Here is a 25,918-nt window from a genome sequence, read left to right as displayed (position 1 = left end):
AGGTTTGTTTGACTATATTAGTGAGGACATCTCACAGGATCAGTTTGTCTGTAGTTCCTCATGTATGTGTGTGTGTGTGTGTGTGTGTGTGTGTGTGTGTGTGTGTGTGTGTGTGTGTGTGTGTGTGTGTGTGTGTGTGTGTGTGTGTGTGTGTGTGTGTGTGTGTGTGTGTGTGTGTGTGTGTGTGTTCTGACCTGCCAGTGCAGGATGATACTCCAGATGAGTCCGAGCGTGAGCTTATGATTCCCATCCACAATATCTGTCCCTCCAATATTCACCAGCTCCACCTGACACAGTCAAAAACAACTGTTCATACAACTGAGTGAAACAAATATAATAAACAAAAACAAAACTTTTCAACTCTTCTTTGATTTCAAGAAATCAAAACAAAATGCAAAAATAAACAGTGAAAATCAAACAAAATAAAATTAAAAAAAACTAAACAAAAACAAGCAAAAAAAAAACACAACCAAAACAAAATAACAAAATAAATAAAACCAAAACATATTTAAGTTAGAAAAAAACTGAATGGATACAAAACTTGTTCTTGATAAATTTTATTGCAAAAATATCGGTTAATCGAGGGGAAAACATTTTACAATAAGTTTCCATTTGTTAACATTACTTACCGACATGAACAATAACATAACACTAAAAACAACATCTAAAGAATGGATGGTAACACTTTACAATAAGGTTTTGTTTGTTAACAGAAGTTAATGTATTGTTTAATGTAAACAATGAACAAAACATTTCTTACAGTATTTACTAATCTTTGTTAATGAAACTCCAGCTGTTCATTGTTTCTTCATGTTAGTTCACACAGTGGATTAACTAATAATAACAAATACAACCTTTGATTTTAATCACATATCAGTAGATGCTGAAATGAACATAAACAGATTAATAAATGCTGTAGAAGTATTGTTCATTCTTAGTTCATGTAAACTAAAGAAACCTTGTTATGTAAACGGGATTCGATGGACGAAAGCGCATCTGAAGCCCGGGTGTGAACAGGGCTGTGGTGTGTGTGATACAGACCTGTGTGTGAGCTTTCTCACATCGTTTGCATTAAAGCTCTGAAGACTTTAAGGGATAGTTCACCCAAAAATGTAAATTCTGTCAGTAATTACTCTCCCTCATGTTGTTCAACCCCGTAAGACCTTCGTTCATCTTCAGAACACAAATTAAGATATTTTTGATGAAATCTGAGAGCTGGATCACTCCTCCATAGGCTTCTAAGGGATTGAAACTTGCCAGCCCCGAAAAGTTATTAAAGACATCGTTAAAATAGTCCAAGTGACTACAGTGGCTCAATCTTAAGTTTATCAAGCGACGAGAATACTTTTTGTGCGCAAAAACAAACAAAAACTACGACTTTATTTCAACTATTCATTTGCTTCTCTGTAGGCCTCGAGTCAGTTAACGTAGTGTGATTGCGTAGAGCTACGTCACACGTAGGCTCACTATTGGCCGACGCTGGTCATGTGGGTGATGTGTGTGACGTACAACACAGAAGCTTACGCTGTTACACTAGTGTACTGACTCGAGGCCCACAGAGAAGGAAATTAATATTTGAAATAAAGTCGTTATTTTTGTTTGTTTTTGCGCACAAAAAGTATTCTCGTCGCTTGATAAACTTAAGATTGAGCCACTGTAGTCACTTGGACTATTTTAACGATGTCTTTAATAACTTTTCAGGGAACAAGTTTCAATCCCTTAGAAGCCTATGGAGGAGTGATCCAGCTCTCAGATTTCATCAAAAATATCTTAATTCGTGTTCTGAAGATGAACGAAGGTCTTACGGGGTTGAACAACATGAGGGCGAGTAATTACTGACAGAATTTACATTTTTAGGTGAACTATCCCTTTAATATTCCATCAAACGTTTCTGAAAATTTGAGACGCACATTTGAGACGTTTCAGGAGCGTGTAAAACCACAACTAACTCAAGTATGTAATGAAGCACACATAATACATTTAATCAATATTCTTTTGAATGATTGATAATTGTGTCAGCGGACACGTTTCTAACAACACCTAATATAGCTACACAACACAAAACAGATATAGTGGGAAAGCTGGAACGGCTATTACAAATGCTGAAAGTCTCAAAATGATGAATTGGCCTCTCCTGTAATTTTCCGGGAGCTTTCCATTCACACGACACAGATTCCTGTGTTTTAATCTCTCTCAGTCTAGAGATCCTCTAAACTGATCTCCCATAAACACTCACTACTGATACAGGTGTGTGTGTGTGTGTGTGTGTGTGTGTGTGTGTGTGTGTGTGTGTGTGTGTGTGTGTGTGTGTGTGTGTGTGTGTGTGTGTGTGTGTGTTTGACATGACAGCTTAAGTCCAGTCATTGAGGTGTAAGTGCAGGAGTGGTTAATCTTTCAACTGTGATTTACACACACACACACACACACACACTCACACACACACACACACACACACACACACACACACACACACACACACACACACACTCACACACACTCACACGTCTCGGGAAGGACTCGTAATCCTCTGGAAAAGCTCACATTTCTCAGGGTTTAGATGAAAGCTGGTAATAGCAGTTTGGGAACAACTGTGTGTTTATATATTTCATGTGAAGGCGTTTCGAGACACACAGTTTACAAAACATATAACTTTTGTAATGTGACATTTTTAAGTTTAGCTGGAAATATTGTCGGTCAGGACTATCATTAACTGTGGTTATATTAGTCGTATATTAGGTGGGGAAAGTTACTACATACATTATGTTCATGAAAGATTATGATTATTATTTGTGGCAACGCTTTACAATAAGGTCCATTTTTTTTAAATTTCGAATTGTAGTGTGATTTAATACATGTTTATTATTAACAATGTCGAAAGCTGCTTTGATAAATGCTTATTGTGAAAATGGTCGTCTTTTTATCAAGATTATTTAATGACTAAAAAAGAACAGCATTCATTTGAAATAGAAATCTTTTGTAACTTTATTAAAATCCTTACCGTCACTTTTGATCAACTTAATGTATCCTTGCTGAATTAAACTATTAATGTCTTAACAAAATATCTTACTGACCCAAACTTTTGAACGGTAGTTTATGTAAAAGTAGTTTGGGCTTCCAAAATTAACAAAATAAATAAGTGTACTGATAATAAATTCTGTTCTCTGGTATTTTTAATGCCTGTAAATAAGCAAACACACAATAAAATTATCAATTAATCAGTATTTATCACAAATAGTACATTTATTTACCAAACAGAAAATCATCAGTTATATGTTATATATATATATATATATAATTTTATAACATTGTATCAATATTGCATTTATGTTTTACATATTATAGCAATACTTATTTTTTCTATCGATTGCTATTTTTTAAATTCTATTGATTTTAAAAAAAATATTCAAATAAACTATGATAAATGAATTAAAATTCACTATTGATTTTTTAATTCATTTTATCACATTTTATTTGAATATTAAAAAAAATCAAAATTAGTAAACTATTTTACAACAAAAAAATGAATTATTAAAATATTGGTATCATGGCAGCACCACGTCTGCCGAGGACAATGATCTGCAATATAAATTAATGTGACGGAAGGAAACATTGAGCACATTGTGTGTGTGTGTGTGTGTGTGTGTGTGTGTGTGTGTGTGTGTGTGTGTGTGTGTGTGTGTGTGTGTGTGTGTGTGTGTGTGTGTGTGTGTGTGTGTGTGTGTCTGACCCCAAGCCATCAGAGTATAAAGACAGAGGACATGTCGAAACGGAGAGACCTTGCTGTCAAAACAACCCGCTAATGTCCCGAAAAGACACGCAAGAACTGTAAACTACTTTAATTAGACTGCCCTTCCTCAGGCAGCGTCTGTCAGGGATAAAAACACATTTCCCGAGTGTGTCCGAGAGCAAGGAGAAGCACGACTCACGCTGTTCTGGAGCAGGACCTGCAGGACTCGGTTGACGTTGTTGAGGGAGTGAACTCTGGTAGAGCCGCGCTCTTTAATCTGACAGACGGAGACACACACAGAGAGACACACACAGAGACACACACACACACAGAGAGACACACACACAGAGACACACACACACAGAGAGAGTTACTCCTTACAGTACCAGGACAAAACAAAAGTCCCACAGTATTACTATGTTTCTGAACCTGCATGAATTCTCTGAAATACTTGGGAATAAGGCTGGGTGATAGACAAAAACACATCACAAGTTTGGGGTCGGTGAGATTTTTAAAGTCTCTTTAAAAAATACTATAAGAACAATAATATTGTGCAATATTATTACTATTTAAACCAGCTGTTTTCTATGTGAATATACTGTAAACAGTCATTTATTCCTGTGATCAAAGCCGAATTTTCAGCATCATTACTCCAGTCTTCAGTGTCACATGATCCTTCAGAAATCATCATAATATGATGATTTGATGCTCAAGAAACATTTATGATTATTATCAATGTTGAAAACAGTTGTGCTACTTCAAATTGTTGTGGAAACTGATTTTTTTTTTTTTGATTCTTTGATGAACAGAAAGTTCAAAAGAACAGCATTTATTTAAAATAATAAATCTGTTACATTATAAATGTATTTACTGTCACGTTTGATCAATTTAATGCTTCATTGCTCAATGAATAAACATTAATAAATCTAAATATCTTGACTGACCGCAAACTTTTCAATGGTAGCATAGATATTTTTTTTTCCCTTTTGACAATCTATAGTATTTGCTGTGAAATTACCAGAGAGTAATTGTTTTTTCAATCAGAACCATTTCAACGAAAAAAAAAAACATTCTTGCAAAATTGATTCAAAATATTTGATGCAAAATTAAAAATCATATTTCCAGTTTTTCTCTAAATAAACAAAAATAATGGTATTTTTTATGCACAAATAAAGTATAACTATGCTTAGTAGTAAACAGCAATATTTACCTGCATTAATAAAATGTATATATTAAAAACAATAATGATACATTTTTTATAATTGCAATTAACTACTTATTTTAATTAATTTATCAATAATTTACAATTATAATTATTATAAGTATTAATAATAGTTTGTTTAAAATAATCAATATATTGAAAAAAGCTATGCAGCAACATTTTTGGCAACAAAAGAATCACTGAATCGAGTTTCACAGAGAGTTTCAAATGATTCAAGGAAAAGAATCAAACTCCTCTCTCTGCTAAAGTTTAAAACAGGAATGCTCTAAACTAACCTCTTAACATCATATAAACACACTCTCATTACATGAGATGTGCGAGAAGAAATTTAATGGACACTTAAACGGCCAAAATCATCACAAAGAAACTGTAAATATATGATTCATCACCCAACCCTACTTAACAGCGCTGTAAGTACTGTGACAAAACACAATAATCCTTCAGTTTCACAGTGACACCGACCACAGTACTTCACATCTCACACCAGGGAGATATTACTGGGAAAATTAAACATTTCCATTGAAAATGCATGTGCACTAATAATCAAACATGATGAAGATGAAGCCTACAGCCTCGGTCACCTCTCAGCTGTCACATAACTGTCTGTGTGTGTAATTCTAAAGTGTTTGGTTGAGGCAAAATATAAACGCATAGTTCAAAAACATTACACTCAACCGCTATTCAAACACACAAACACACACACACACACACACCAGTGTGCTTCCAGTCAGTCCCTCCAGGAGGTCGAGGAGTTTTCTGCCGTCTCTCAGGTCAGAGAACATGTCTTTGATGGGCGTCTTCCCCGTCTAAAACACAGGAAATTAAAGTAACATTAATACAATTCATATTCCAAGTCCATCCTCAACAAAAAAACAAGAAACCCAACGGTTTACTTGCAGTTGTTCTGCTTATTACTGGGATACGGCTGTGCGATTAATCGTAATTTAGTTTCAATTTTGGCTTCTAACGATTATGAAAACAAGATAATCGAGTTAAAAAAAAGATTAATGTGAGTTATAAATGCTGTTGCAAAAACTGCGGGTGTTCTTGATATTAATCAATGTTATTAAAAGTGCATTAAGCTGCAAGAGGCGTCTTTCTTTCAAACACGGATAAGCGAAGTCAAAATGCCTTTTTGGTGAGTATTCACATAAACACGATCGGTTATATCTTAAGTAAACACGGTTTGAGAAAGAAACGCATGTGTAATAGTATATTGGATCGGTGCATTAGCTCTTAAAGTGACGGCAGCCGAATAATCCTGATGCTGTCCCTCATTAATGACAATCAAACAACAAACGACAAAGGAAAATCACTCGCTGATCGTGACTGAATAACTTAAGTAGCTTTAATAAGGACTAATCTATATTTAATGTGTACAGTAAGAGTATGTAGTGCTATTTTACATTTGATTATTGAATGTGTTTCTGTTGTAGGCTATACGTATCTGAACACCACTGTTAGTACGTCGTCCTGAAAAACCTAAAACACGGTTTATTTCATTCGTATTTTCGCTCCGTTTTATCATTTGTCGGTTTTTGTTTGTAATTTGTTTCTTTATTCTTCTGTAACTGTTTTGAGGACTTTAACTTAGATCAATTTACAGAGTGTTGGTTTTTGCTGAAGTGCAGATCATCTTGAAATTTCAATTACATCTAAAATCATCACTCACATCATGAAATAAGACTTTAATCGTATCCAACTGACCAATAATCATGATTTCCATATCGTCAAAAAACAATCGTGATTATGATGTTTGCCGTAATCGAGGATCCCTATAGGATATACAACATTTTAACATCCAAACAATAACGAGCATAGACATCCCAACTCTCCTGAATATTGATAGCGTTTCCGTGAATTATATGAAATATCCCTGAAATGGTGCAAGCGAGACAGAAACCCTGTTTCCACCGGATATTATGATGTTATTTCGGTGAACCGATCATAAGCGGTCAGCTACGACTCATTGCACCTGTTATTATCATGCTTTCAAACGAGTCTCCTGTGGCCACTTGTGTTGGGATTCTGTGGAGACCCTCGCCTCGATTTCATCACACTGAACTACATCATTTTCAGGTTCGTCGCACGAGTACTATTGAGTGAACGACCCCGTTAGTAAGCTCACGAGAGTGAATATAATGTAGTGTAGTGTATCATTCGTCTCTTCAGTACTGCTTTCATCGGTCGGGTTCAGTGTGTTTTTCTGGGTGGGACGCGTTTGTGCGTCTCCTCCTTCACATGAAAGTTTAAACAGTGCTCTCATTCATTATCATTAATTATGCGAGAGAGTGATTATCACTCAGTGTACTTATGCAAATCAGCCTCCGTGATTCAAACAAATCATTTCAATCCTGGCTTCTGATTGGTTATTGCAGACAGAAAACTTGTAATAGAGTATTGTAATAATAGTCTATGTGAATATATAGTAAGGTTTATTTTACTACTGTGATCAAAGTTGAATTTTCAGCATCATATCTCCAGTCTTCAGTGTCACATGATCCTTCAGAAATCAGTATAATATGAGGATTTGATGCTCAAAAAACATTGAAAACAGTTATTTACATTTTTATTTCAGGATTCTTTGATGAATAGAAAGTTCAAAAGAACAGCGTTTATCAGTAAGAATTGTTATTTAATATTTTCGAATTTTTATGCAAATCAAACAAATCATTTCAATCCTGGCTTCTGATTGGTTATTGCGGACAAAAAACTTGTTACAATTTAAAATAAGTGTTTTCTATGTAAATGTATAGTAAAGTGTATTTTCTGCATAATTACTCAAGTCTTCAGTGTCGCATGATCCTTCGGAAATCATTATAATAAGATCATTTCTGAACATTGATAATTGTAAATATAGTCAATACCAACATTGATGATGATCATTTCTGATCATTATTAATGTTGGTGTTGACTATATTTACAATACACTGCAGAAAAGCCTTGAGTGGGTTATTCCTTAAAGCAGAAGTTCAGAAGTTCATCTTCGCTTGCCTTGGAGAACTGAGCGTTGATCCACTTGGTGAAGGTCTTCTTCTGTACGGCATCATGTTCGTCTGAAAGAGGAGGGAAACATGAGAGAGACTTTATGGCATGTGGAAGATAAACGACCAAAACATCTTATTTCACTACAACGATGCATTTTGTTGTGAAAAATAATAGCAAACAAGCTAATTACAAACAAAAAGGGACTTTAAAATATAACAAAAATATGAACAACTTCCGTTTTTAGGTACAATAGATTTAGTTAATGGGTAGTTAAAAATAGTACAGAAATGAACAAATACTTCATATTGACAGAAATAAATACAACCCGAATGAAAGTGTCCCATTTCCCTCATGAAAGTATCAGTCTCTCGTCACTTTGCATGTAAACTGACACATTTTCTTTATATTATAGCTGGCCGCACAATTATAAATACAGACCAGCATATTTCTGTAGAACTCAAACACCAAGTTCTGCACATACTGTGTAGATATAATCCTTTCATCTACCAATAAAAGTGTGTTACCACCAACACTGCCTAACTGACTTCTGCAGACTTTCCACCACAACAAACTCTGCAAATGCCATGTGGGGTTGCTCTTAACTAGAGGCTTTTAAACTAGTTACTCATTGACAACGTTTAAACCGCAAGATACCTTAAGGTGCAAGTCAAGTATGGGACTAATAAGACGCTTCCTTGTTTGAACTGTCAATCAAAGCAGGAGGCGGAGTCTGTCTAACGCAGGATCGAGTCAAAACTTTATAGCATTAGTGTCACAATGTGTCTGTTGTCCAGATATCCCATTTTGAATCTAAACAGAGCCTGTGTGAGATCCTGTTACCAAGGGACAAGATTCTCACACACACACACACACACAAAAGAGTGTTCATAACAAAAATCACAGTATAAACCAGCTTGAACTCTAACGGGATCAAAGGTTAAGACCACCAGCCTGCCGGGTCTGTGTGTGTGTGTGTGTGTGTGTGTGTGTGTGTGTGTGTGTGTGTGTGTGTGTGTGTGTGTGTGTGTGTGTGTGTGTGTGTGTGTGTGTGTGTGTGTGTGTGTGTGTGTGTGTGTGTGTGTGTGTGTGTGCCAGGAATGCACTGCAGGCAAGAGAGACTGAAGGACAGAACACACACACACACACACACAGACACAGACACAGACACACACACACACACACACACACACACACACACACACACACACACACACACAGGAAGAAACAGATCATCATCACTGTCAACAATGCAGATGTCACCAGCCATCTTTACACATACTCTGCACAACTAACGGCTCTGAACGGGCAAAAAAGATGTTATATTTATATATATATACAATTTTTTGTTTTTTTGTTTTTTTGTAGTAGATGTAGTAAGTAGATGTAGGAGTAGTTTTATGTAGTAGTCCTGTCATCAGTTACTCACCCTCAAGTTGTTCCAAACCTGTATGAGTTTCTGTCTTCTGCTGAACACGAAAGGAGATATTAATGTATATTATAATGTCAGTAACCAGACAGTTGACGGACCTTATTGACTTTCATAGTATTTTCTCCTACTATGGAAGTCAATGGCTACCGTCTGTCAACTGTCTGGTTACTGACATTGTTCAGAATATCTTCTTTCGTGTTCAGCAGAAGACAGAAACTCACACAGGTTTGGAACAACTTGAGGGTGAGTAACTGATGACAGGGTTTCTGGGGAATTATCCCTTTAAGCATGAATGCCATTCAATTGTCATTACCATAATGAAAAAAAAATCATTTCTATCATGTAAAAAAAAAAAAAATCTCATTCTCATTACCATAATGTTAAAGAAACCGTCTAACTGTGCGAAGCCAAAGCTCTCAATGAAGGAATGAAAAAAAAAACATAATAATAATAATAATATTATATTATATTTATATTTATATACACACACACACACACATATCACGGTCAGAAATATGCAATGAACAACACACACATCCTGCTCTATCACACACACAAGCAAACACTTGCCTTTTATCTAAACCTGACATTCCTAGAGTGACTCTGCAGGCCCACACTTCACAAACACTGTGTGTGTGTGCGTGTGTGTGGTGTGCGTGCGTGCGTGTGTGTGTGTGTGTGTGTGTGTGTGCGTGTGTGTGTGTGTGTGTGTGTGTGTGTGGTGTGCGTGCGTGCGTGCGTGTGTGTGTGATATCCGAGTGTCCATCAAACTACGCTGTTCATCGCTCCCTGACTGACTGTAGGCATGTGTGTGTGCCATGAATTACCACTCACTCACAGTCCTTCAGCAATCCAGAGACAAGCTGAGGCCAAAGTTCACAAAGCACCATCACAAAACTGTCATTATGAGACAAATGATCTCCATGATGAGGAACAGGGCTCGGTTTAACAGCACTTTCAATGGGTACAAAATTACCATAAACTTATAATAAAGGACATTATATAGACACCAGAATGTGTTATATCTCAAACTCATTTAAAAACAACTAAAAATTACAGTTTGTGTTCATTTAGAAAGCTAGCTAGCTAAATGTGTGCTTGTTTCTGTGCATTTTGATTACGGCTGTGCAGTAACTGCTTATATGAGATATTATGGGACATTCCATAATGCATAAAATTCCCATAATTGAGGCGGTGGATCCACCTCCACTGTGAACTCCTGCCCAAGCTTGTCTGCGTGAAGGCAGAGGCAGAAAGAGTTCAAGGAAAACACTCGTTTACAAAAAGGAATTCAAAAACACAGTCATATCATAAACAATATGAATTCTGAAGTAAAAGTTTGATGTGCCATTGCCATGTAGACACACAACAACACTCACAAATCCATCTCCAGTCCACCCAGAACATTTACTGAAACTAACCTGCAAAACGACTCAGAAGAAGAAATCATCACGAAATCATTAGCATATGACCGCCGACATTTACATGTGCAAACCTACTCAGAATGATCAACATTATCACAATATTACTGCACCAAGTAGGCACAACAGAGCCAATCACAACGGAGGTCATTTGTATATACAATTCTTAAAGGCACAGTAGCCGAAATCATTTCAGACTAAATTTTCAGCCAAAAGACTATTAGAAATATTGTTGTAAAGCATCAATATAGGCCCTTTCACAAGCAAACAGAGTTAATATTTTACAGTATTATTATTTAGGGTCAGGGAAACCCAAAACCTTTGGGTGAGAGTCTGACCATTTAAGAGGTTACACCTGCACACTCGTGGAAAACATGCTTTGAGAAGTTTAAAAAAATAAATAATAATAAAAATTATAATAAATAATATAATAATATAATAAATAAATAATATAATAAATAAATAATGTACATCGGTTGCACGTTTATTTAATGTTTTCTCTACAAAATGTATCTACGTTCTTGATGCCTAATTTATGCATGTCAAATGAACATGATTTATGCATTTAATGTCACGTGACCTCATGTAAATTTAACATGACATACGTTTTAAATAAAAGCTTTATCCAGTATATGCAGTGGCGTTTCAATAAATAAAGTAAAATAAAATAAACCTGATAAAAACTATGATAAAATGAATCATGTAGAAAATATGAAATGCATGTTTAAAAATTCAACTGTCTCCTCATTGCCCTTTTTTCTCAAATGCTCAGTTCTGAAAACCCAGTCACACACACACACACACACACACACACAAACACACAACAACAACAACCATCACTACAGATACACAAACCTGTACATAGTGAAAAATACAGTTCTATAGTCACCTACCTCTGAGTTTCAAACTGTGTGAAGCCATTGAGTCATAAACCAACAGATGATGGAGAAAAGCAGAGAACAAAACGAGTTATCCAGTCCAACTAAACATTCCTCTCTCCTCTACACTCACTTATAGTAAAGAGTGACAGAAAACAGAGAGAGAGAGAGAGAGAGAGAGAGAGAGAGAGAGAGAGAGAGAGAGAGAGAGAGAGAGAGAGAGAGAGAGAGAGAGAGAGAGAGAGAGAGAGAGAGAGAGAGAGAGAGAGAGAGAGAGGTGGGCATGTATGTTGTGCTCCACTGGTAGAACACACACACGTCTCTGTGGAACGGCATCCCAGCATGCACAAGAGCGAGAGCATGACCGACTCTGTGGGTCACCCTGACAACCATATGCCAGGTCACCGTGACGACCCAAGAGAATGTGATGGAATGGAATTTTGGAACTATAAACTTTCTTTGAAGAATAACTTCTAAAAATCTAACTTTTGTGAAACACTCCCCCAGTCTGCCATTGGTAAGAAAAACAGAGAGTCCTGCCTCAAACACACAGTATTGGTTCAGTCAATGTTGTTGTGCCAAGCTTGTTTTGATTGCTTTGTATTTTTTAATTATATTATTAACCACTGGAATATATCAATTCATATACACATTTGCATATATATGTATATACACTGCCGTAAAAAAGTTTTGGATCGGTAAGATTTTTTATGTTTTTAAAAGAAGTCTCTTCTGCTCACCAAGGCTGCATATTTGATTAAAAATACAGTAATATTATGAAATATTATTAACTGCTGTTCTCTGTGAATATATACTAAAGTGTAATTTATGCGTCACATGATCCGTCAGAAATCGTTGTAAAATTATGATTCGATGCTCAAGAAACATTTCTCATTATTATCAATGTTGAAAACAGTTATTTAAATTTTTATTTCAGGATTTTTTTGATGAATAGGAAGTTAAAAAAACATAATTTATCTGAAATAGAATCTTTATTTTTTGGGGGGAAAGAAATAAAAAATCAATACTTTTGTTCATCAGCGATAAATTAAACCGATCGAAAATTACAGTAAAAACATTTACAATGTTACAAAAGATTCTATTTCAAATCAACGCTGATCTTTTTAGATTTAAATTTTTATAGACGTACACTCGGATACCCGATACCCCACACCCAAAACAGTCACATAAACTATTATACACACAAACATGACAAAGACACACAAACATCCAACAATAACTCGACTGTCATCACAGACACACTCCTACTGTTCCAACACACAGACTGACGACTCTACAGTCTCTAAATCTGTGTGTACAAGCACAGCTTAAGAATATCCAGAGTCGAATTAAATCAGAAAAGTGCAAAAGCATTTGCAGAATCAGGAAGTAAAAGAGTGTGCGCTTACCTAGAGGAAGAGAAAACTTCTTCCTGTTCTTTCTGAAAAAGCTGCGCTTTCTCCACGGCAGCCACTTACTCATGTTCGTAACGTCTGCTCCATAAAGGAGGAGAATGAGAGGATGGGGAGATATACAGCGGAAAACAACATACAGGAACTCCAAAAGATGTCTGAGAAGAGTGATGCTGCTGAGTGCAATGCATGCTGGGAGTAAAACAGAGACAACCTGTGATGGGTTCCTCTCAAACCGCTGCCTGTCAATCAAATGCAATTCACATCCTGTCAGAGTGACGCATCTGACAGAAACACACACACTAAGACACTCAGAAAAGAGAGTAAACACACACAGGGCACTGGAAGCAATCATTCTAAAAATAACATCAACTTCCCATTTTCTTTTTTTAAACACACACACACACACACACACACACACACACACGACTAAAACGTTTCTTACTCTTACACACAGACTGGTTCCTAGATGAAGTCATGAAGAGACTACAGATGCGTCTCGAAACCTAGCGCTCTGCCAAGACATTTTAGCAATAATACACATCTCAGATCCTCACACTGGCTAAAACATATCCAGCTAGAGTAACCACAAAACCAAGCATATTTTGGGGACCTATTTTATATTTTAAAAACACAAATGCAGAAAATCCTACTATATATTTGCATAGCATTTGGGGGCTATTACATGGATAAAAGATGGATAGGCACAAAACTAACAAGCTAGCATATTAGCGAGTATCCTGACTAAAAAGTGTAATGGCACAAACCTAGCAAGCTAGTAACCTCAAAATATTGCTCTTTAGCATATTAGCATGTCACCTGAGAGACATCTAGCAAGCTAGTAACCTCAAAATATTGCTCTTTAGCATATTAGCATGTCACCTGAGAGACATCTAGCAAGCTAGTAACCTCAAAATATTGCTCTTTAGCATATTAGCATGTCACCTGAGAGACATCTAGCAAGCTAGTAGCCTCAAAATCTTGCAAGCTAGCATTTTAAAAAGTCACCTAACTAGAAAGAGCCATAGGCTATGCCAAAAAAACTAGCAAGCTATTAACTTCAAAACCTTGCTAACTAGCATAGCAAAGTCGCCTAATTAGAAAGTGTCAAAGGCACAATGAAAACCTTAACCTAGTAACCTAAAAACCTAGTAACCTCAAAACCTTGCATGCTAGTAACCTCGACACCCTGCAAGATGGCATTTTAACAAGTCGCCTGAAATCGGGCAGCCCCCCCAAGGATTGCATTGGTGTGAACTGCATTTTTTAAATCTAGCAACATAGCCACCTAGGCACTATTTTGGGCTTCCCAGGTGCAAAAATAATGTAAAGGTAGACCACATGTTTTCCACCAATTTCTTGAGTCCCAGGGCACCATCTGTTGTGTTCCTATCGGACACGACTGACTCATTACGGTTTGGGCAGGGCAGAGTACATGTCCCAGTCACTGCATGGGGTCTGGAAACACATGGCCTATGGATTCATTTGTTGACTGCACTCCTCTGAGGTGTGACGAAGGTCAGGATGTGCTACGAACAACTGAACACACACACACACACACACAGAGAACAGGAACAGAAAGAACCGCAGGAAGGTTGTTTTCTCTTTCATTTTCACTTTCCAGTTCCTTCTGGGTTCTGTCAAAAGTCCTTTTGCTGACAAAAAACGTGAATTTCTCAGCCTAGGTTACACGGAAAATGAGTAAACATTTTGAGGTATTTTGAGAGTTTAGCGTTACGATCTGTGGAGTCAGACTCTAAGCACGGCAGCAGGGTTACAGTGAAGAGAGAGATGTGGTGAGCTACATCTGGACTGAGCAGTGGTGCATGATGGGAGTCACTTTACCCTAATAACACACACTACGCCCTCTTTGTCCCTCCATACTGAGAGCATGAGAGACGGAAAATGAGTCCAATGCTCATAAGAAAATTGACACTAAATCTGTCCAATCAACTGCCCTTAATAAGTACCAACATCTCCATTTTATATTTTGCAGTTGACTTGCTGATGTTTTCGGTTATGTTTTTGTTTTCTAATTTGTGAATTTCATTTCTCATTTCAGGGAGCAGTTCAGGAAAGGAATGGTTACACAAAAGTAAATATTTCGTCATCATTTACTCACCCTTGTGACATTATAAACTGTTATGACTTGATAAAAATGCACTGTAAAAGTTATTACTGCATATTCAAACATGTAATAACCATAAGAGACATACAGGTTTGGAACAACAGTAAACCTGAGAACTGTTCTTTCAACTTACTTAGATGTTACATTGAATTATTTTTGAATAATTCTCATATATAATAGATGCAGTAGTATAATAATTTATCCTAATGTAATTAATAGTTCATAATATTTCATAAATCGTCTGCATGTCCTCATAATGTAGGGGTTGTGGCCTGAAACCTGAAAACGCACCACGATATAAAGACTTCGGGTCCTCATAATCAGGGCTTGACATTCACACCCGCCGGGTGTATTTCAGCAGTGTTGTGTAACGCACTCATCCCTAATAGACACTTTTGAGGGTTGAATTTTATATAGAATATAAAAAAAAATTCAATTGTAGTCTTTTAATAAGGCATCTGAAATAATAAACTAAGTGCAATCTCGTGTTGCCAAAAATATAGATTTTTCGATACTGAAATATCTGAAACGCTTCTAACACAGAATAGATACACAACACCAGCTGCTCTCTCTCTCTCTCTCTCATCTCTCCGTCAGCGAGCGATACACAAACCCGCCTCCACTCACTCACTCCTTTCATTTGATCCAGATGAATATTGTTACTGTTACAGGGCTTGAGTTTCAGTGTGGGATTGCGCATAATTTACTCATTCCCGCACATTTTCTGCTCACACCCAAAGTGCGGCACATAAAGCCGCCTCTCAGCACTAAATTGAGTTATATTATTGCACTTAAGCAGTCAAATACACACAAAATAATGATGTCAAATGCTGGTCTTGGCGAGTATTCACGCAGTTATGTTTTAAGTGAACATAAACAGTTGAGAGAGAAAACGCATGTGTAACCGTGTAATGGATCTGTGCGTCAGGTCTTAAATTGACAGAAGCATAATAAATCTGCTTCCAAATTATGAGATAATATTAAAAATATCTTTATGGCAGTTTTTCCACATGGTATCGATGTCAGAATTGTGGCCAGTGGAAATGCAGAGTGGCTTGTAACTTTGCAAAGCCACTAGCCACAGTGCCTGGTGAGAGAAAAAGTTAATGTCAAGCCCTGCTCATAATGTAGTTCAAACCAGTATACACACACACACACACACACACACACACACACACACACACACACACACACACACACACACACACACACACACACACACACACACAGAGAGAGAGAAAGAGAGAGACAGAGTTTACATATTATCCAAAACAGAAGTTCAATCAAATCTGAAGTGTTCTCTACCAAGTTCACTGGCCTTTAGAACAAATGAACTCTGTGAGTGTGTGTGTGTGTGTGTGTGTGTGTGTGTGTGTGTGTGTGTGTGTGTGTGTGTGTGTGTGTGTGTGTGTGTGTGTGTGTGTGTGTGTGTGTGTGTGTGCTGAACATCTAGAGAGAATGACTGTGCAATATGAGTTATGTGTGTTGGTGGAACAGCCATTGGAAAACCACAGTGAATCATTTCACATACCCTAACCTGTAGCCGTTCAGTGGATGTGAAATCTCTCTCTCTCACACACACACACACACACACACACACACACACACACACACACACACACACACACACACACACACACACGTTTCACAACTTTATTTTATACATTTTTATACTGTTATACAAATGAGGATGTCTCCAAAAGGAGGTTTTGTCGGGTTTAGCTCATTTCTGGGTACAAATTTGTCTCAAAATATGGTGATGTATGTACACACACACACACACACACACACACACACACACACACACACACACACAAAATCTCTCCATAATGACAGCTCTGAATATAGACTTTCCCTTTCTCAGCTCACCACACCCTCCTCAGATATTCACAGTACACACACACACACACACACACACACACACACACACACACACACACAGGGGTGGTGACATCAGTTACCATGAGAGAAAACAGGAACGTTTTATTTCTCCCCATTTCTGCTATCCTTCCTTTCCTTCTTGTCTCTTCACTGCTTGCACTCTTATTAGAGCTGTTTACCAAGTCAAACATCATTATTACAACTACTCTGGTTTGATCAAATCCTAAACCCCAAGTTACTTCAAGGCCTGTTCACACAAGACAAATGTTCGGTGAAAATAATAAACATCTGTATGGAGAAGTGTTCAACTTTCTTTTACAACACTCAACCATTATAGGCATAAACACACACTTCCAGGCATCTATATGCACTAAATGTTTACATAAAATTAGCAGGAGATCACAATTTTTCCAGTATATTGATTGTTTATGTTGCTAAGGGTGTTGTGCAGCGATACACAGATCTGTTCGGTGAAGCTTTATCGTGAATAAATAAAACACCGCTATTGCCCAAGCATCAGCATCAAGGACAATCCGTTTTATAATAATATTTATTTCAAAATGAAGTGGCCACTGAATATAAAAGCTGCTTTCCTCTCAGTGTTAGATGAATACCATAATTCACTCTGATCTGCATGTTTCACACGGTGACGTTTAGCGTGCACACACACACTTACAACACACACACACACACTCATGATGGAGTTTAATGAGGCCCAGAACAATAGGCTGTGCTTCCTGCTTCTATTACTACTGTTTCCCATTCAATAATATCCTGAATACATCCTGGTCACACTCACAAGCCGACCAATGACAGCAGCAGAACAGAGAGAAAGAGAGAGGTGTGTGTGTGTGTGTGTGTGTGTGTGTGTGTGTGTGTGTGTGTGTGTGTGTGTGTGTGTGTGTGTGTGTGTGTGTGTGTGTGTGTGTGTGTGTGTGTGTGTGTGTGTGTGTGTGTGTGTGTGTAATGAGATCGCCTTGGGTGAATTTCCTTTATTTGCTTCCATGGTTTTCCATGGTTCAAGGTTTCAGGTGACACACACACACACACACACACACACACACACACACACACACACACACACACACGGTGTCCGTTCTACAAGAGCAATCTCAGGTAATAAGGTCACTGAACTCTCGGCAGGGTGTCGAAAGCACGATTTACTGGGTCAATCTTGCCCTTTACCCAGCATGCCTGGCAAAAAACCTCGAGTCAGATGGGAGATATTGATGAACTATAAACTCACGTTGTGAGATATGAAGTCACAATTACTCTCTCCTTCACTAGACAACCAACAGGCACTAGTCACACTTCCTCACTTTCACTTTTCACAGAGAGCTTCAGCTGGCAGTGACAGCAGAGATATGAAAGGACACACTGCTGATTTGACAACACAATACACCCTCGCACAGTCCATTCAATGAGTGCTGGATGCACAGATCACACAAAGCTTTCCAAAAACTGGCAAGCTGTGATTTGATTGGCTAGTTTAAGTGGCTCTGGTTGTACAGGGTTTTACTAGTTCACTGAGAAACACAATAGGCTGGTAGAATAACAATAATAATAGTAACAATAATAATAATAGGAACAATAATCACTTTCAGAACTATTTTTTCCAGCTGATGAACGATAAAAACACTTGACAGCCAATCAGAATCCATCTTGCTTTAAGAGCTCATGCATTCTTTTTATAGTTTTTAGTGTGAATGAGCATTTATTTAAAATTATATCTCTATAATAATAACTATATTAGCATCCACACCAATGGACAATGTTGTTCTGTGTATTATAAGCATGTGCTGATGTCATGCAGCTTTAAATGCTTGAGCTCGTCGACTGGATTCTGATTGGCTGTCAACAATCATCAGCTGGAAAAACATCATTCTGAAAGTGATTCCAGTGATATTGTTCCTCTGTGTCACTGTTGTAATAGTTGTGGTGTGAGCCTCAGTATTCACATAGAATTAGAGGCATTATTAAAAAAATAGTTATTATCGTTATTGTCTTTGATATGAATGAGCCTTAATAATCCATTAACTTACATTAAGGCCGTCTGTCCACCAAAGCGTTTTTTCACGCAGCTGGCGTAAAATTCTAATTGTTTTCAATGGGAGCGCCGCGTTTTTTAAACGCCATGAGCGAGTATTTAACGCTCAAGCGCTGTGCGTTTTTTACTGGTCGCCGGGAGTTGAAAACTGCTCAACTTTGGATAAAACGCAGCGCTCATCACTGTCATTTTTACACAGCCGTCCAATCACAGTGGAGGAGGGGCGGGACAAATACCACACGACCAACTGTCACAACATTCTGTACAACGACGTCAACCAGCAGAGCTAACCGAACAAAATGGATGAAAAATGAATTTTTAGTATGAAACAAATTATCTGCCAAATCAGTTACAAGTAAACTGTGCTGCGTATATTCTGTATCATAGCAACGAAGCGTCTCAACTGAAAAAACGCGGCGCTGCCAAAACGCTCTCAAGCGCCCACAGCTAGGCGTTTTCAGCAGAGCGTCCAGCGTTTTCAGCCGGCTAAAAACGCTTTGGTGGACACACGGCCTAATAGAATGATTAGCATTAAAATTGACAGCAGTGATGACATCATAAATGTCATGCAATACATCCAATCTGAATTCTGATTGGTTTTCATGCATTTATTTGCATACTAAGTTTCTATTTGCAATTCTATTATACATTTAACCATCTATAGCCAAGTTAATAAACACAAATGTCTGACAGACAAACCAGTCTTGTGTGATAGTTGTCACAGTAACAGAAATGGCAGCTCTGATGTTGCATTTCCTTTACCCACAACCAAAACCTAAAACACAAACTTCCCTAAAACTTCAACCATATTCTTTTGCTGCCCTTCAGGCACCGGTATTTCTTTTAAGAAATGTAAATCAAAGTAATCCAGCATGTAAAAAAACATGGTGTTTGGAAGCCTTATATGTCACTCAGACGGTCTCTTCCCGTCCAACAGGCCGTTTTTGGGCCGAATAATCTGCAAACTGGACCAGACCGTCCAGACAGGCAGTGGAGCTGACAGACAGATCTGGCCATGAGCGCGCGCTGCTTATATAACACTCGTGTGTTGTACAGTGTGTGTGTGTGTGTGTGTGTGTAGCCCCTGTGTGAGCTGGCAGGGCTTGCGACCTGTGCAGAGAACAAATTAGTCCAGACAAATGAGAGAAGAGAGAAAGTGAACACCAGAACTGCATTGCCCAGCATGCTTCGGGAAAACATCAATCTACACTAGCATTCCTTTTTGAAAGAAATTAATTATTTTAATCAGCAAGGATTCATTAAACTGATCAAAAGTGGCAGTAAAGACATTTATAATGTTACCAAATATGTTTCTTTTGAACTTTATATTCAGTTTTCAACACTGATAATAATCAGAAATGTTTCTTGAGCAGCAAATCATCATAAGAATGATTTCTGAAGGATCATGTGACACTGAATAATGAGTAATGCTGGAAGTTCAGCTTTGAACACAGGAATAAATTACATTTTACACATCATATTTCCATAGAAAACAGAATAGAATTGTTATAATATTTTACAATATTACTGGTTTACTGTATTTTTGATCAAATAAATGCACACAATTCAAAAACATTTATAAAAAGGTTAGTTTTCTTTACTTAGTTTAAGCACATTTATTTGTTGTTTATTTGCTCCATTTCATATATGCGCTACCCCCAATTCAATATTAATATTTTCTTCCTATATTTCGAGCATCGTGATCAGAGTTCTATAAAAGCTTGTTTCTGCCACTGAATAAAAAATGTAAAATATAATTGAAACTTTTTATCTCACAATTCTGGATTTTTTTCTGAGGAAATAATTGCAATGCAGTTTGTGTGCAAGTCCAGAATAGAGATCAGCCAAAATAAAACTATAAAATCGATTTGGTCGACTGATGCATCTCTAATAGTTTGTTTTGTTTTTATGAGACATTCAGATTGAGAAAGAGATTCAACGTGGCTAGTTGTAAAAATGACTGCGTTTCCAGGCGGACTGGTCAAACCTGTGCGATCTGACGCAGGAAGTTGCATGAAGTCAATCAGCTTTCCAGATTGAGAAAGCGCTTCCCTTTTCTGTGTACATATGCAGTCGGTCACTGGACAGTCACCAGTGACTAAATACTAGTTTAATTAAACTAAAATCTTACCCACAACAGTGGCATTGACCTAGAAACCTTACAGGAAAACCCTGAATCCAACACACACATTAAACAACATCATACAAACAAGCTGTTAATAGCTACAGAATGAACAATGCTGCTCAAATAAAAAAAAAACTGCAGTGTGCGAATACACACTCATACAAAATGTGCAAAAAATTTACTTTTAAGGTACAACAGCTTGTCACTAGGGCAGTACCTTTAAAAGGACAACTTTCTACCTCATCTCCCCATAAAAGGTTTATAGTAGTACCTTAAGGGTACATGATGTCACCCTGCTAATTCATGCTTTGCACATGACGTCACAAGTGCTGGCTGGCGGGCAAGAGCGTCGTTCTCTAGCAAGGAAACCCAGTAAACTAATCAAGGATCTTGCTAGGACGTCGCCAGTTTTAATATACAAAAGTTGGTGTTTTGAGGTGTAAACGACATGCCAGATAGTTGTTGTGCGATTGGATCCACTATTATTCAGCATAATCGGGTTAAGACCGTGCATGTAAACGCGCTCATTCCCTTAAAGTGAAAATAGAAACGGACTGAGCTTTCAGCATCTGTCACTGCATTAACGCCGCGTTCTCTCAGAGACGACGATGGATATAACGGTATATCATATCTTAACCATATCTTAATTTACTGGCTTAATATTTCTCTTGTGGACCTACATTAATGACAGTAAAAAATTAGAAGAATATTTCTTTTTAAACAAGTTTTGAAGCTGCTTTTTATTTTCACGGTAGGCAGAGTTGTGCTGTTCGTGAACTAAAGACTGATATTTTGTTTCCATAGCACATTAACAAAACGTTTAATGACACTAATAACACTAAAAACAATACAATTACTAAATATTAATAATATCACTAAAATGATATAGAGCTCGGGATCGTTTCGTCATTTTAGTTGTATTATTAATATCTAGTAATTGTATTGTTTTTAGTGTTATTAAACATTTTGTTAATGTGCTGTGGAAACAAAATAGCCTCACTATATAATTGATTGTAGGCTAGTATTGGAAATTTGCCGTTTTCAAACTATGAATAGGCACATTTTAGGGGTACAAAGTTGACTAGCTGTTGTGCCTCTAAAGTTACAGTATTTTTCTGGTTTTCAGAGGAGTCTCATGGTTACAGTTACTAAAGGACACTCCGACCTCTGTTTCATAAGAGAGGAAAAGCTCCATAAAATAAGTTGATGATCTCTTTGTTTCTCAGAAATCAGCTTGATTTCTTGTTTGGCTTTTACATGAGTGCAATTTCACAAGGACTTCCTGTTCTCCTCTGTGTCTGTGTATGTGTGTGTGTGTATAAACTGATCCCTAATAAAGAGGTAGGAAAGCATCAGGCCCAGTGACTGCATCGTTAACACTGAGTGCACTTGCACCGCGTGCTTTAGACCATGTGCTTCGATCGTGTGAATAGGGCCCTAATCTACTTTTGCTAGTTTAACGATGGAAAAAATGGTCGGCGCTCCCGGCGCATGGTCTAAAAGGGTTGTCCCTATTCTCTTAATGAGTAATGGGTGTGTTTTGGGCGTAACGTGCTATAAACCAATCAGATTCTCATCTCCCATTCCCTTTAAAAGCCAGTTGTGCTCGCGCCATGCTGGATTCAATATTTACATTGCAAACGGAAAAACTGAATGCTTCTCTTGCGAGGAACTGGATCTACTCGCGCGCGAGGTTAAAGTGCACAAGCAGAACACCTACAGGACAAAGTGAATGAGCGTTGAGCACCGGTCTATTGACCCCTTTTCAGTTGGTAAACATGGTGACTTTTTTTTTTTATGGGCGGGGCTTAGGTGGAGGCAGAACGATCCCGCTTCACTAACGTTAGTTTGCAAGTATTGTTAGCCTGTTTTTTTAACAATGACTGGAGAAAATCCGATTTTATCTTAATGTGCAAGATCACTCACTGTCCAGGACCGCGATTGTTATTTTCGAAAGTTTAATTTTAACGGACGGAACCAGATTGGCCGACCCGTACACGCTCACTCAATGGATGGACGATCTGACAGGATTAACGTTAACGCTAGGCTACCTCCGGTTGAGTGGCCTGACTTCTACACCTATCCGATAGAGAAACAGAGCGTAAATAGAAACTGAGGGCATATAAATCTTTAGATGCCTAGAACTATGTGCTGAATGGTCATGTACAAGTATGGTAGATCCGCAGTTCTGCCTAGCCAGCGCCAAGAAGACGACAATGACATTGCGAGTGACATTACGGTGCAATTTTAATGACGTGAATATTTTCTAGAAATAAAAATTCCAGATACAGCATGTTCATTTTTCATTGATTCTCGCACCCAACAACACAACACGATGACATTTAATAATAATAATACTAATTTAAGCTCCTTATTATGTAGCCGAATCTGTGCTGGTTTGTATTGGCCGCCTCCAGTTTCCCCTTTGTTTTGCCTCCAGCTAGCGCCGTGATGTAACTGTGACGTCGGCGCAAAAGGGGTCTAATAGGCAGGCACAGTCTATTTCTGTTCCTCAAAATAGCAACACGCTAACAATGTGCCTGAACACATCTCGTTTTCAGACCAGCAGCCCATGGGGGAACAGATGGGCGCAAATGCATTTGCTATTTAAACAACGTGGCTGAAAAACTAGCAAAAAATACTTGTTCCGCCTGGCGCTGCATTGCACCAGGTGTGTGATAGGGCCATAAAAATTCAGTTGGTAATTTCTGAAGTTATCTATAGTTTAAGGTATTTGGCCAAAATGCTATATGATAGTGATAACCAGCCAGAATAGATCAGCGCATTAAGTCTTAGAGTGTAAATGCAAATGAATACACCTGCCACTTGTTCTATGTAATGTTTAATGTTTTTAGGGACGTGCCCCAGCCCTAATATCATGTATATCAGCTTTATATTACTACTACCCTGCTCTCGAAGATATCTGCATTAGCAATGGCCATCAAAATAAAAATCAGCATAAGGTTCAATTTGTCACCTAGACACACCTTCATCACATTGTTAATGATTGATGTCAATCACGTCGCTGGAAATCACCTGTTCTCATTGCAAATTATTGACTACACAGGTTGAGAAAATGCAATCATACAGATACAACCTGTCTGTAACACCACAGTTTATCACACATACGATCCTTTCCTTCAGACACACGTTCACTTTACTCATACCGATCATACTTCAGTTATGACAATCTCACAGTTCACTGAACTATAGTTAATCATTATTCCTCCAAAGAAAACATAAACATAAGAATTTCACGGTTCAAACTGACCTGAGGGATTTTATTAAAAGTCTCCTCACGACAAAAATCACGATTCCATTAATATTCCAAATCAAACCAAACAAAACAAGGCCTGCAGTTGCAGACCTACATTAGCTGACAACTAAAAATAAAAAATAAAAACACGTGACTATCTCTCCCTCTACAACATTTTCCCTGGCTGCTTCAACCCAAGAAAACATAACTTTTGCCCGTTACTAGGAGACCGGAATCCGTACAGAAAGAAAGGCATTGTGGTCTGGAAAGACAAGCGCTGTAAATCCACTGCCACAGTGAAATTCCAGCATTCCCAGAGAGAGAGAGAGAGAGAGAGAGAGAGAGAGAGAGAGAGAGAGAGAGAGAGAGAGAGAGAGAGAGAGAGAGAGAGAGAGAGAGAGAGAGAGAGAGAGAGAGAGAGAGAGAGAGAGAGAGAGAGAGAGAGAGAGAGAGAGAGAAAAACGTTGGCGGAAAAACGTTTGATATTATCAAATCTCTGTACAGCAACAGTAAAAGTGCGGTGAAAATCAGGAACCACAGGAGCGCGTTCTTCCAGCAGGGCCGTGGAGTGAGGCAGGGCTGCAGTCTGAGCCCGACTCTATTCAACATCTTCATCAATGATCTGGCATCAGCGCTGGAGAGCTCTACTGTCCCCGGTCTCAATCTACAGCACACACAGGTCAAGGGTCAGGGGTCAGAGGTCAGATGTCTGCTGTACGCGGATGATCTGGTCCTGCTGTCCCGCACACCTGAGGGCCTTCAGCAGAGCCTGTCCCTGCTGGAACAGTACTGTCACGACTGGGCCCTGACCGTCAATCTGGACAAAACCAGGGTCATGGTGTTCCAGAAGAAGAACAGATCTCAGGAACACAAACACCAGTTCCTGTATAAAGGCCAGGTCCTGCAGCACAGCACTAGCTATAGCTATCTGGGCATCGACATCAGCGCTTCGGGACGCTTCGGTCTGGCTGTCAAAACACTCAGTGAAAAGGCTCGGAGGGCTTTTTATGCTATAAAGTCACGATGCGGCCACTTAAAATTACCCATTAAAACCTGGTGAAAATTATATAATTCAATAATAAAACCAATTATTTTATATGGATGTGAAATTTGGGGACCAGTACAAAATTTTAAAAATTGGGATAAAACACCAGTAGAAAAATTACAATTGGAAATTGCCAAAAATATTTTAGGGGTTCACCGAAACACATCCACTGCTGCCTGCAGGGCTGAGCTAGGCTTGTACCCGCTGAACATCGAGATCCAGAAGAGATGTGTTCAGTTCTGGCATCACCTCCATCAGTCTGATCCAGAGTCAGTCCAATATAAAGCCCTCCTCGCCAATGAAACCTCAGCAGAACCTCATGCTCTAAACACACTCGCTCTTCACCTCCTCCATCAGAC

General features: G+C 38.1%; 1 protein-coding gene across 4 annotated transcripts in view; it reads right to left on the bottom strand.

Annotated features, from left to right (window-relative positions):
- The window catches only part of utrn (utrophin), a 261,039-nt gene that overhangs the window by 228,722 nt on the left and 6,399 nt on the right, over window positions 1-25,918 (bottom strand). For all 4 annotated transcript variants that reach the window (XM_077204617.1, XM_077204619.1, XM_077204618.1 and 1 more), the window contains exons 3-6: window positions 7,944-8,005; window positions 5,663-5,755; window positions 3,927-4,004; window positions 195-287 (exon numbers count right to left, since the gene is read on the bottom strand). In XM_077204617.1, coding sequence (XP_077060732.1) covers window positions 195-287; window positions 3,927-4,004; window positions 5,663-5,755; window positions 7,944-8,005 — 326 coding nt within the window. The remainder of the gene's footprint in view (window positions 1-194; window positions 288-3,926; window positions 4,005-5,662; window positions 5,756-7,943; window positions 8,006-25,918) is intronic.

This window comes from Siphateles boraxobius, unplaced genomic scaffold (assembly GCF_051911475.1).
Source record: "Siphateles boraxobius isolate OS27281-9 unplaced genomic scaffold, OSU_SipBor_1 50, whole genome shotgun sequence".
In the NCBI taxonomy this organism is placed as follows: domain Eukaryota; kingdom Metazoa; phylum Chordata; class Actinopteri; order Cypriniformes; family Leuciscidae; genus Siphateles; species Siphateles boraxobius.
Note: the sequence above shows the minus strand (reverse complement) of the source record. Positions and strands in the feature narration are given on the sequence as shown.